Source organism: Anoplopoma fimbria, chromosome 18, assembly GCF_027596085.1.
Source record: "Anoplopoma fimbria isolate UVic2021 breed Golden Eagle Sablefish chromosome 18, Afim_UVic_2022, whole genome shotgun sequence".
Taxonomy (NCBI): Eukaryota; Metazoa; Chordata; class Actinopteri; order Perciformes; family Anoplopomatidae; genus Anoplopoma; species Anoplopoma fimbria.
In genome coordinates this window covers 12264433-12276300 of record NC_072466.1, presented here as the reverse complement: position 1 = coordinate 12276300, position 11868 = coordinate 12264433, and the positions used below count along the sequence as shown (strand labels likewise).

The 11868-nt window shown below is 42.1% G+C and overlaps 2 protein-coding genes across 3 annotated transcripts; one reads left to right on the top strand and one right to left on the bottom strand.

Annotated features, from left to right (window-relative positions):
- The first annotated feature begins 17 nt into the window (after positions 1-17).
- On the top strand, positions 18-1827 carry churc1 (churchill domain containing 1). The gene is made up of 4 exons (XM_054618817.1): positions 18-223; positions 456-591; positions 1254-1324; positions 1430-1827. Exons 1-4 carry the CDS (start codon positions 185-187, stop codon positions 1520-1522), a joined length of 339 nt encoding a protein of 112 aa, XP_054474792.1. The 5' UTR covers positions 18-184; the 3' UTR covers positions 1523-1827.
- Positions 1828-3025: 1198 nt separating this feature from the next.
- Positions 3026-10922, bottom strand: ttbk2b (tau tubulin kinase 2b). Of its 2 annotated transcripts, none has more exons than XM_054618588.1 (15): positions 10678-10922; positions 10112-10234; positions 9845-9992; positions 9545-9618; positions 9301-9441; positions 9094-9198; positions 8513-8578; positions 8337-8429; positions 8126-8251; positions 7888-8045; positions 7455-7644; positions 6868-7082; positions 6276-6741; positions 4870-5570; positions 3026-4312 (listed from the first exon to the last, which is right to left on the bottom strand). In XM_054618588.1, the coding sequence occupies exons 2-15, from the start codon at positions 10178-10180 to the stop codon at positions 3961-3963; spliced, it is 2904 nt and encodes a 967-aa protein (XP_054474563.1). In that variant the 5' UTR covers positions 10181-10234; positions 10678-10922; the 3' UTR covers positions 3026-3960. The 2 variants fall into 2 exon arrangements, with proteins under 2 accessions (XP_054474563.1, XP_054474564.1); XM_054618589.1 differs by having other exon boundaries at positions 3026-4309.
- Positions 10923-11868: the final 946 nt, after the last annotated feature.

Below are 11868 nucleotides of genomic sequence, written 5' to 3'. Positions count from 1 at the left end.
TTATAGCGAAGCGATTTGGGCTTCAGCAACGATATCCGGGCATTAGGGTCTTCTACAGATCCCATGAGCCGCAGGGGCCACTGTTTTGTGCGGAAGAGGGTTTTTTTGCAAAATATAAAAAGCGTGTTTGTTAGTGGCTTACAGTGTCGTATCGTCAAGTGAATTGGACATTTTCAAGTTAAAGATGTGCAACGGCTGTGTGCACAAAGAATACCCGGACCGGGTGAGTTAACTGTCATGTAGTTCTGACGTTCTGACGCACGAGCGTTAAACACGTCGCACTAACGTAAATGTATAGATACTGACGTTAAGGTTCGCCAGCTATGAGTAACGTGGAGTAATGCAGATTTAGGTTCACCAACCACCTTTAATGATGATAACCTGTTACAAGGATAAAGTATTGAAAAATAAAAAATAAATGAAATGCGATGCTTTCCCTGTGATTTCCTGCTCAGGGGAACACTTGTCTGGAGAATGGCTCCTACCTGATGAACTACCTGGGCTGTGCCAAGTGCAAACAGAGGGACTTTGTGCTCATCAGCAATAAATCCACAGAGGATGATGATGGAGAGGAGATCGTCACATATGACCGTTCGTCATTCTTCTTATGCTCCTGACACACACATATATTTACCAACCACTTTTCATTTTATTTCATATGTTCCCATCTTTTATGTAACTTTTCATCTGGGGCTGTTTTTTCAGGTGTTGTCTAGACCCCTAAATTCAATCTAATGTCACGTTATCAACCTAATGCTGCAGCATGCATTGATATTTTAGACTCTAAAATATCAATGCATGCTGCAGCATTAGGTGTTGCCACATCGCTCGGAGCACATATTCTCTAAAATTTAGAGAATATGCGATGTGGCAACAGTTTGGGGAGCTCACTTTTCCTGTTTCAACATGCCAAGATCCCTAAATGTTTTCCTGGTTTAGTGTGGAGGAATTTGACACCTTAAGGGTGAACTGGCATATCAACTAGAGCCAGGCCTCACAACCCAACATCAGTGGCCGACCTCACTTATGCTCTTGTGGCTGAAAATGCAAAATCTTGTGGAAAGCCTTTAAAGAAGGGTTGAGTCTGTTATAGCAGCATATTAAGGGGTCTGAATGGGTTTGGCTTCACAGGGTATATTCTTCAAAGGGGCTTGTAAAGATAAAAGAATGACAAGAATCTTTAATAATAATAATTTATAACCTACTAAACCATGGCAGATAAGTTATCCACTAATGTCCGCTTCTCCTTCCAGATGTTTGCAAAAATTGTGACCATGTTGTTGCCAGGCACGAATATACTTTCTCCGTGGTTGATGAATACCAGGTAATGTATCTCTCTCTCTCTCTCTAATTTAACAGTGATCATGGTTAGTTTTTGCCCCCTAATAGTCTTTCAGTATGTATATAAAGTCTGTTTTGTGTTGTCCAGGAGTACACCATGCTCTGCATGCTGTGTGGAAAGGCAGAGGACTCCATCAGTGTGTTACCAGATGACCCCAGACAGTGTGCACCTCTCTTCTAGATCTCTACCTTGGAGGTCACGATTCACTTTTTGATCCAGTATCACCACCACGGATGTGTTGCTGGCTGCTGGCGTCGGTGTTCACACACGTTTTTTATCATCCATTCAAGGTTTTATGCACATCTTAAATTAAGTACACCATATTTTAAGTACTTGGCTGTTTGTAAACTACTGTGTGCTGATATCAGTTGAGCAAGACGTATAACTTTTTATTTTACTCCATGACACAACAAATATCCTGTATGTGAATTGAAAATGTACTGTAAATAAACACGTGTTTCCCAAAAAGCTATAATTTGACATTTTTAAAACAAAAGTATATTTATCCGCTCATGTGGTTGTTATTTATTTGCCCCCCAAATAGTATGGCTCATAGCCACCAAACAAGCCACAGTCTTCATAGGTATGAATTTATTTGTGAAGGTGCTTGAGATTGAAACTTCATTCCTGACCTTTGAAATGGCATTTGACAAAAAAAACTCAGAGGTCAAGAATTAACTGTCCAACATACATTTGTAAGCTAACATAGACAGGAAGCCCAATTAAGGGCTCAGAAAAAAAAATTCATGACAACTGGTCAAACTCCCAAGTTCCAGAAAAGCTGCTTAGTGAAGCATTTTGTGAGATTGTTTTTGTTAATTAGGTTGCTTGTTATACGCAACATCTGGCCATTTGTGGCAATTTCAGTCTCTTTTGTAGCAGTCGAGATTCATAAACGATCTGCATCTGCTGTTATGCATATCTTGTATGTAATACATCAACTTTATTATGTACTAAACTACTGGTAAACCCGGTTGATATTTTTCAAGACTAGGGTCTGTAAAGCAAGAAAGCCCAAAGGATGATTCATCTTGAGTTTGAAGCTCATCCATTTTGAGTTTCAATCTGTCTTTGTCTACACATTGTGTAACTTCCTGTCAGTTACTGCTGTTAAAATTAAACAGTGACCACAACAGATGGAGGAGCTTTCATTTCACTGTTGTCATCTGGGACTCCCACCATTCACTCACCACCTCGTCAGCAGTCTCTCGTGTGGTCACAGGGACGTCTGTCTAAAACAGCTGCTTCAACAGAATCTGACAAGGGATTTTTCTCAGGGGCCATGTCACAGTCTGAGTTTAACTTGAGCATAAAAACATTACATTATCGTTTGAGCATTTTCAGTCAAGGCTTCTCCCATTTATCTGGTCACTGACAGTGCTGCGAAGCTTGGGACCATTTCTTCCGTGAAAACTAGTTTTAATAAAATCCATCCACAGCCAACATCTGTGGATTGTCAAGAGTAACCTGGTAACTATTGCTGCTGTTTCCGTTGCCGTGCCACAAAACAAAATCCATTCCATTGTATCAAGGCGGTGACAGAAATCTCAGAGACAGAAATCTCAGAGACAGAAATCACAACACTTCAATCTCAGTACTTCAAACTGAGAAACTTTAGTTGCACTGACCCTTTAATCACAACGTAAACTGTCTATAGTGTAACCAGGAATCAATATGTTTTGATATCTGGCATTTATTGAATCTACTTATTTTGAATATATATTTTCAATTGTGATAAAAAATAAAATGCAAAAACAATCAGACATGAACAGGATCCACTTTTGTCAGATTTCTTCCTTTTCCATTTACTTGATGCAAGAAATAAAATTGCACATCGATGCTGGTCTACATTATCATGTATTTTGATCAGAAGCAGTTCAATAAAAATACAATGTCTTAGCGGATTGTACAAATGAATAAAAAATAATAATAATTTGCATTGATACCCATGCACTTTTACAATACTTAAGTATGAGTGCACATACATGTACATTCTAATATGCGGATGCCTTTTGCATGACAAATATTTTCTAGCAAAGTAAAAACACATTACTACACTGTGATATGCCAAATTAGTAATTCATTGTCACATACGATAATTAATCTAGCTGTTTTACAGGGGTGAGGTCAACATGAGGCACCATGTCCTCGTTCTGTACATGAATGCCGATGTTGGTATACTGCTTGTGGTGTTATTTACTCTTAAAGTGTTCTTAACATGAGTACATGGTTTCTATTAGTGTTCAATATTGTCCTCATGGTACATATTTACAATAAGCATTATTTTTTACATCCCTCAAGTATTAAACATTATCTTTTTGGTCTCATATTAGGCCTTTATGGAGATTTAAGAGAGGAGTGAAATGAGAGGTAAGAGTTGGCAATCTTCAGGTTTTCTCAACCCCTTTTTGTTTCATCTGCAGGTATCAAGCCACATTGTCAAGTATTTTGAGAGACACATCCAACAAATGAATAAATAAATAAATACAATTTATACATTTTACATTACATACAGTACATTCCCTTGAGTAAATACCGTATTTACACATGCTATCAGCGACTGAATGTGAAACAGCCTCTGGCTACATCCGGATCAGTCACTTGTGTGCCAAATACAGTCATCGACTCACTTTGCCAGAGCCTTTACCCTCGTGGATCAGAGCCTTTCCCCTGGAGCTGTGGCCCCACTGACCCGGCGCTCCGGACCTTTCATGTGGGTGAGCATGCCGAGGAGGAGGGGAGCCGGAGAAGCTAGATGGAGAGCGGCTGCGTCCCTGTAAAGCTGCGACCTCCCGGAGCTCATGGCGAGAGGGGGAGGAGCTCAGTGAGCGCTGCAGGGAGGAGGAGGAGCTCCGAGGGCGAGGAGGAGGGCTGAAGAGCATCCCGCTTCGATCCTGCATCAGCTGAGTCAGACTGGCCAGGAAGTCTGCGTCACTGGTGCTGCTGGCACGCACTCTTAACCGCCGTCTTCTGGAGAAAAGAACACAGGACATAATCATCATCATTTATTTTCAGCGATCTTTCACAAATTGGCATTTAATATATTAACAATTTTCATTGTTAGTGGTGGAGTCTGCCATTCCTGCACTGGATTGCATAACGGATTCACAGGAAACAATGCAGCATTTGCAATTTCATCTCATTAAGAACAGCCTGACTGTTTACTGTTCACACACCGTATAAGAGTGTGCTAAGCTAGTGGGAAGGGTCTACAAAAACGATAACAGTAATATTCAGCATTTTTTGACAGCAGAATCTAGCCATAGAGACCATAAACTCATGTTTAAATTATTTAGTAGGATCATTTTCTCATACACTTCTATACAATCAGACTTATTTTTGCAACCAGGAGTCACCACCTGCTAACTATTAGAGAGATTGCAAATTTAAGTCACTTCCGCATTGGCTTCCCTTGTTAGACCCGAAGGTTGCCGCCTGATAAAAGCTTTAAATATTTACCACCAAACAAAAAGTGACAAATGAACCTGTAATGATGATCATTTGATAACACCTTTACAACATCATACCTGTTGTCCACACACGGGCGGATGGGCGGTTTCCCAGGTGGTGGTCGAGGCAGAAACCTGCTAGTGAGCTGCTCCGGTACAAAGGTGGCGCTCACAGGACGTGGGATCTTACTTTTACTGCCTGATGAGGAGGACAGAGAGAGAGGGTCTTCTCCTACACAGTCAGACCTGGAGCCTCGCTCTGAGAGGAGCCTGTCTCTCAGCAAAGCGCAAGGCAGGTTGTCACAGGACAGAGATGGAGAGGGGGAGTGGGTGGGGGAGCCAGGGACTGGACTGCTCCAGCGATGACGCCTCTCCAGGAAGAAGTCCCTGCTCGGAGAGTCCAGGGGGTTGTTTGGGTCTCGTACTGGGATTCGACTAAATCTTGGGGATGAGGGAGAGTCTCTTCTCCTGAGCAGCGCTGGGGGTGGAGAGGAGGAGACGGTGACGGTGCTCTCCAGAGCGCCTCCTGCTGTGTCAGCTTGAGGCTGCTGATTTGGCTCTGAGGAGCGATCGGGCAAACCAGAATCACTCTCTGGGTCTCTGTCGTTTGTCAGATGAGCAGTGTGGCCTTTGGCTGAGCTTGGCACTGGAGCTAACTCCAACCTCCCTCCATCTTTTAGGATTTCCTCTGGGAGTTGTTCAGATTTATCAGATGGTGCCCCGAGTGGTATTGCATCGCTCCTTTCCTGTACAGGGGACTGTAGGGCACAACTAGAAGACTGAGAAGATTTGAATGATTGTTAGAGGGTCTGAACTTGAAAAAGTTTTATGAAAAAGTTTGTAAAAAACAACAACAAAAAAAAAATATTTACAAGAGCACATCTAAACATTCAAATAATATACAAAAGTTCTAAGTATTTCTAAGTCGTAGAGGTACTCAGAATCATAAAAAAGTTGTACAGCTACGTTTCCATGGCAACTCAGCACAAATTACATATTTGTAGCAGTTTGTTGCCAAGTGAAAATTGATACAAACAAACAAACAAACAAACAAACAAACTTAGTTAAACTAAATTAGTGCTACTATTTGCATTATCTACTATACCCAAGATGCAATTCTCATATTGTATACTGTTGTACTCACAGCCAATCCAAATGTCAATGACACCTTTTCATATGAATGTGTATTGTAAACAACTTAATTATTGTCCACACAACATGTGAGCTACATCTCTTATATGCTGTATATTTTATATTCCTAATCATAGACTGTATTGTTTATTTTAATTTGAGATTTTTGAGTGTCTCTGTATAGATTCCTGTGTTTTCTATACAGATAAAGACAAACTTGATTAAGACCCTGTAAAATGGACAAAAGCTCCAGAACAGTAGAGTTTGATTTGCGTTTGTTTTGTAACTGGTATACAACTAATTTATTTCACAATTTTAGTTCATGCACAAATAAATGCTGGGATCACCCCTACCTGGTCCATCTGCGGTCTTCCCATAATCACAGAGGGCATTTGTCCCAGCATCCCCGGCAGTCTCCTGTGGCCCAGTAACCATGTGCCGGGCATGGACATCTGGGACAGAACCGGACTGCTCGGCACCACTGAGGACTGGCCGTCATGTGGCTCAGAGGACTGGTTTTCAGTCTCAGCAGGCGTTTGTGTCCCAGCCTTATCGTCATGCAGGGCCTCACCTGCAGGCTTGGGGGCTCCAGAACCGCTGCCTTGCTCTAGCTCCAGCATCACCCACTCCTGAGAGTCTCCTTCCTGGGGCACAGGACTGAGATTCACGGCCACAAAGCCACTGCTTGCTGCGCCCTCTTCTTGGTCAGGAGTTGCTGTGCCAGAGTGTTCCTCGTTGCAGGTAGACTGCTGCCCATGTCCTCTCTCAGGAATGGATTTCTCCCCGACTTGAGAAAGGACAGGGCGCTGTTTGCCCAAGCTGAAACAAAATATTTAAGTGCTGTGTTGAGTTCCAGTTAATTTCCAAAAAATACAACATTTTCAAGCTCTCACATTCTTTATTCTACATCTAGATTTTGTAATTGTATGTGTATTGAGTACTCACTAGGCCTCAAGGAAGCGTTCAATGGTTGGCTTGGGTTCGGGTGCAAGCCTCTTTTCAAACGCCAAGCTCTGACTGTGTCTCATCCTCCGGAGTAGAGGTGCAGCCCGGTCCAGGAACATGGTCTCTGATCGCACCCGTCTAGGGGAACTCTGCATGGAGCCGGTGTTGGGGCTCTGGTTCCCCTGGTTCTGACTGTGTTCATCTTCACTTACCACCTGAAAAAACGAATGACAATGCGGCTCAAAAATGTAAATATTCCATTTGTATCCCCAGAAAGAAGATGTAGCATGACATCCATTTCTTTATATGTGGAGGCAGGCAGTCAGAAGTGGGTTTCTATACAAGCCCAGGAGAAGTAGATGCAGTAATAGAGGTTGGCAGAGACCTTATTATTATTATTATTATTATTATTATTATTATTATTATTATTATTATCATATCTCAAGGCAAAGTCAATGTAGTCTTGAGGGGAGTTTTATGCATGACATGCACTGCAGTGCAGATAAACTGTGCATCTCAATGCACAGGAAGAAAAGCAGTTACATAAGAGTACTATTTCAGCAGTGGGTAAAACACATTGCCCTGACCTTCCTGATCATCGGCTGGACATGTTTATGGTTGCGGTTGCGGTCCATCTCTTCCCATACATCCCCACCAGGGGTGGTGGGTGTGGGGATGGGGGGGCAGTTGTCAGCATCGCTGAGGCGTTCCCCTTGCAGGACATCCTCAGTGTTCTCCCTCTGCAGCTCGCCTGGCAGCACTGAAGCGTTGGCCATGCTGTGGAGGAGAGGGAAGGTCACCCTGCAGCTCATTTCCACAGCACAATTTAGTGCAGCAATTTTCAAAGGGAACTCCGACTCTGCAGAATTCAAGTCTAAAAAAAGCTGCAGCTGTATATTTTACCACATATCCAACAGGGTGTGAAGGGAGTTTCAGTAGCACAAGTAAAACTACAACAACGAGAACCAATTAATAGAATAAATGCCTGTATATCAATAGTGATAAAGCTTTCTTTAGTACCCTAAATACGCCGGTGTGAGGCGAGTGAGCTGCTGAGCAGTGGTTGTTGCAGCAGTGATGGTCAGCATATCCTCCGAATCACATTTCTCCCAGTCATAAGGGTCATTTTCCAGCACATTGTGGCTCTTCATAGCATTTTCAAATACTGAATTCAGGAGCTGTCACAGAGAAACCACAAGCGTCAGAATTTGACAACCAAACAGTGTGTGCAGAATATGCCAATCGAGAGATGGCCAACCTGATAGTCTGGTTTAGTGAAGTAGTCCAAGGTCAAGACGTGATCCAGGAAAGTACTGAACTCTGACGGAAGGGGCTTAAGCATGAGTCGATGGTCATATGTGTCTTTTAGATTTCCTACTTGTTCCTGAGAGCAGAGACGGGTAAAATAAGATTTGAAATGGATACACATAGTGTGAATTACAAATCTATACTGTTTTAGAGGCACATACTTTGTCTTTGATTTTCCTCCAGGGCAGCTGACCAACCATGAATTCAACCAGCATGTAGAAGAGGGACCACAGGTCGTCATGACGACCCATCTCCTACAAATTAGAATACACAAATGTGAGTAATTTCAAGGGCAAAATAAATTGATGTAGCATATATGTGTTTGGTCCATGCTCACCTTATTCTTATGAGCATTGATTGACGCATATCGCACAGTTCCTCTGAAGCCTGCCACAGGACGAGGCTGAAAGAGAATCGAGATATAATATAATATGGAAAACAACAATTAACACAATGTTTGTCCTTTACACCAAGTTTTTGGTACTAGATAACATGCTGAGGTATTTACAAATACTATGCTGAAGGCAACTGGATTTACTATTTAGTCGTAAAAAACATCTCCAAGTCCCGAGCATTTAAACCTTTTCGGAAAGGTCATACACGAATCTCACATGAGGTCACACTGCAGTCATGTGAAATTTGTAACATGAATTAAATACTTATATGGTGTGAAATATGTACATTGTGTGCTTTTAATATATCTATATATCCTATCACAAGGATGACTCCCTAGTGCTGTAAAAGTAAATTATATCATACAGTATATCCGATTGTAATCTCTTGCACAGTTTTTTGGGTTAACATGCCGGACCAAACTTTTAAAGCTTGAAAGCTTTTCTTTGAAAATAAATACCTTGTGGGACCTTAAATTAAAAAAGCCAAAACATTTCTTAAAGGAAGTCTACACAGAGTACTTACTGGACGGACTTCCTGGCTGGAGTTGGTAAACTGACGGGCCAAGCCAAAATCAAGCATATAGCAGCATCTGCAGGTACTGGCTAGTCTTCCCATCGCAAAGTTAGACTATTATTTTAACAACACAAAGAAAAAACAAGTGCGTTAAGTTAAACTGACTGTTGTACAAAGATAGATTTACAAACCATCAAGCGTTTCAGGTAAACTTACAGGTTTAATGTCTCGGTGCAGGAAGCCTACAGAGTGGATGCTTTCAATGGCCTCTAAAATCTGCTTGCCAAGTCGCAAAGTTGTGGAAACAGAAAAGATGCCGCGGGCCATGGTTCTACGCAGATCTGCCAGATTCCTCCCCTAAAGACAGCATCGGTGTTCAGCGTGTCACTTTTATGACGCAGTGATTAGCTGTCAGCAACAAACAAAATACTTCACCAACATTGACTGGTTAAAATCCTACCTGAAGTTCCATCACCACGTAGTTGAAACGATCATTTCGGCCACAGCCCACAAAGCGACAGACGTGGTCTTTGCCTGTTAAAGAAATATGGATCATTTCAACAGAATTGCATAGTTAGATAACAACGTGTGTCCATGTTTATATCCTGTCAGCTGATATCATTCATTTCTTGCAATGCAACAGGAAATAAACTGGCACACACATGATCATCTACTAACTCAATTGACAATATGCATACTACTTAGTTATTCTCTAGGAAAAGTCTATAACTGTCACTGACGAGTAGATGGCATCACTCACCCTGAAGCTTCTTCAGCACAGCCACCTCCATCTTTAGCACCTGTTTGGGTTGTTGAGCCGACTCCACCTTTAAGGCAACAGTGGCCTGGCTCAACTGATCCAAAACCTCATAGATCTCCCCAAACCCGCCTCCACCTATCTTCCTCGTCTGAAAACAAGGGCATAACCACTGTCAACCTGAAGTGTGGTTTATGGAGAAATCATTGCTCTTCACTGGACCATCTGTTTGTTATCTTTTAAAACGTGATTTTGTGATTTCTCTCTTACCACTTTCCATCTGTCTCGGACCACGTCTGCCACTGACAGGATGTCTGTGTGCTCTCCAGCCCCACTCATCCTGAGTGCTCTCAGCTACAGCCTGCACCTGGCATCAGTCACGCGAGCCTCTCACTGGAAAACAGGGAACCGATTTTAAAAATTCAGCTCCATTTTTTTTTCTTTCTCTGTAACAAATCACTGCACATTGCACGCAGAAAGATAAAGCATCCCTGTAACATGTTACGTGCCTGACAGACACACGACCAGGATGCCACATAGGTTAGCTTACCTTACAGCTCACGTCTTAAATAACCACACAAGCCGCTAACACACGCTAGATGGTCACGATTAGATAGCATTGTTTGACTCTGACAAACCACAACCAGGACTGTCGCAGGGGCGGCAACTGGGCACAAATGTCCACAAACAGACCATTTGAGAGACTAGCCATTTACGAGGCTAATCTAGCTACGTGACGGCTTTCAATGCGGCGGCTCCGGTGGTCCTGTAAACAAGCTAACTAGTTAGCATGTTTACTGAAGACACCCGTCCAACCATCTCTCTCCAGCTCGTACCTCGCTTCGTTGCATTGCGATCCCAGTTAAAATCCAAACTGTCCCCATGCTCCCAGTCTGACGTCACCTAGCAAATACATTCCGAGCAGTTGTTTATTTTAGAAATGAGATAATAATAATGATGATGGTGATGGTGATGGTGGACCATAGCTGAGGCTAGCCACGGTTAGCCAGCTAGCCTGCTAATGGATGAGGAGTGATGCCCGATGCGCCGTGCTCTGCCTCTCGGCGGCGGTGACGTCACAGCTCCAGTCTCCTGATTGATCCGCAAAACTCCTGCAAGATGCTGACAGTGTGGCGGAGAACCACTGCACAATGACAAGAGGCACAGTTCAAATAAATACATGTGGTTGAAGGAACACTGCATCCCCCCCCACAGCATTGGTGAGTCACCACTGGAACTGATCAGCTGTCATCATCGTGGTCGAAAAGTAAATCATATAAGTAGCAAGGGCGTTGCAGGGATTTCTGGTGCTCCTGATAAAATATTGATAACCCCATCAGCCCCCCCCCTCCCCTCCCCCAAACCTCCCCATCACCATTGGCCAACAGTGGTGGAAAAAGTATTCAGACCTTTCAGGTAGGCCAACAATTGACAATAAATGTTCCACCAATACTCTGTTATAGGTCAAAATCATGCATTAAAGATTTGACTGCAGTACAAAAGTATTAGAATCAATATAGACTTAAAGTAGGCTACTCAGAATGGCCCATTTCAATATAATATACAGTAACAGTCAAAAGTTTGGATACATCTTCTCATTCAATGGTTTTTCTTTCTTTCTTTCTTTTATTTATTTTTCTACATTGAGGATTAATATTGAAGACATCCAAACTATGAAGGAACACATATGGAATTATGTGGTAAACAAACAAATGCTCAACAAACCAGAATATGTTTTATATTTTAGATTCTTTAAAGTAGTTGAATGAGAAGGTGTGTCCAAACTTTTGACTGGTACTGTATATTATTGAGTAATAATTATAGATGCATCAATATGTACATTGCTTTAATGATCCAGCTGGTAAAGGTGAATTTAATTGTATTCAGCTTGTGAAATTAATAAAGTCGTATCTTTATCTATAATAATACATCATACTTTTTTGTAGACTATAATTTGTTTTGTTAATCTGAACATGCAAAGTAATTTAAAGTATCAAATACATGTATAGTAGTAAAATATGTCCCCC

What these genes read in the sequence shown, in the direction of transcription:
- churc1 (XM_054618817.1), top strand. Translation starts at nt 185, where the DNA reads ATGTGCAACGGCTGTGTGCACAAAGAATACCCGGACCGG. An exon ending in ACAAAGAATACCCGGACCGG is followed by an intron (nt 224 to 455) that starts GTGAGTTAACTG and finishes TTTCCTGCTCAG; the next exon opens with GGGAACACTTGTCTGGAGAA. An exon ending in GGAGATCGTCACATATGACC is followed by an intron (nt 592 to 1,253) that starts GTTCGTCATTCT and finishes TTCTCCTTCCAG; the next exon opens with ATGTTTGCAAAAATTGTGAC.
- ttbk2b (XM_054618588.1), bottom strand. Translation starts at nt 10,180, where the DNA reads ATGAGTGGGGCTGGAGAGCACACAGACATCCTGTCAGTGGCAGACGTG. An exon ending in TGTGCTGAAGAAGCTTCAGG is followed by an intron (nt 9,619 to 9,844) that starts GTGAGTGATGCC and finishes TTTCTTTAACAG; the next exon opens with GCAAAGACCACGTCTGTCGC. An exon ending in GAAGACCGCAGATGGACCAG is followed by an intron (nt 5,571 to 6,275) that starts GTAGGGGTGATC and finishes AAATCTTCTCAG; the next exon opens with TCTTCTAGTTGTGCCCTACA.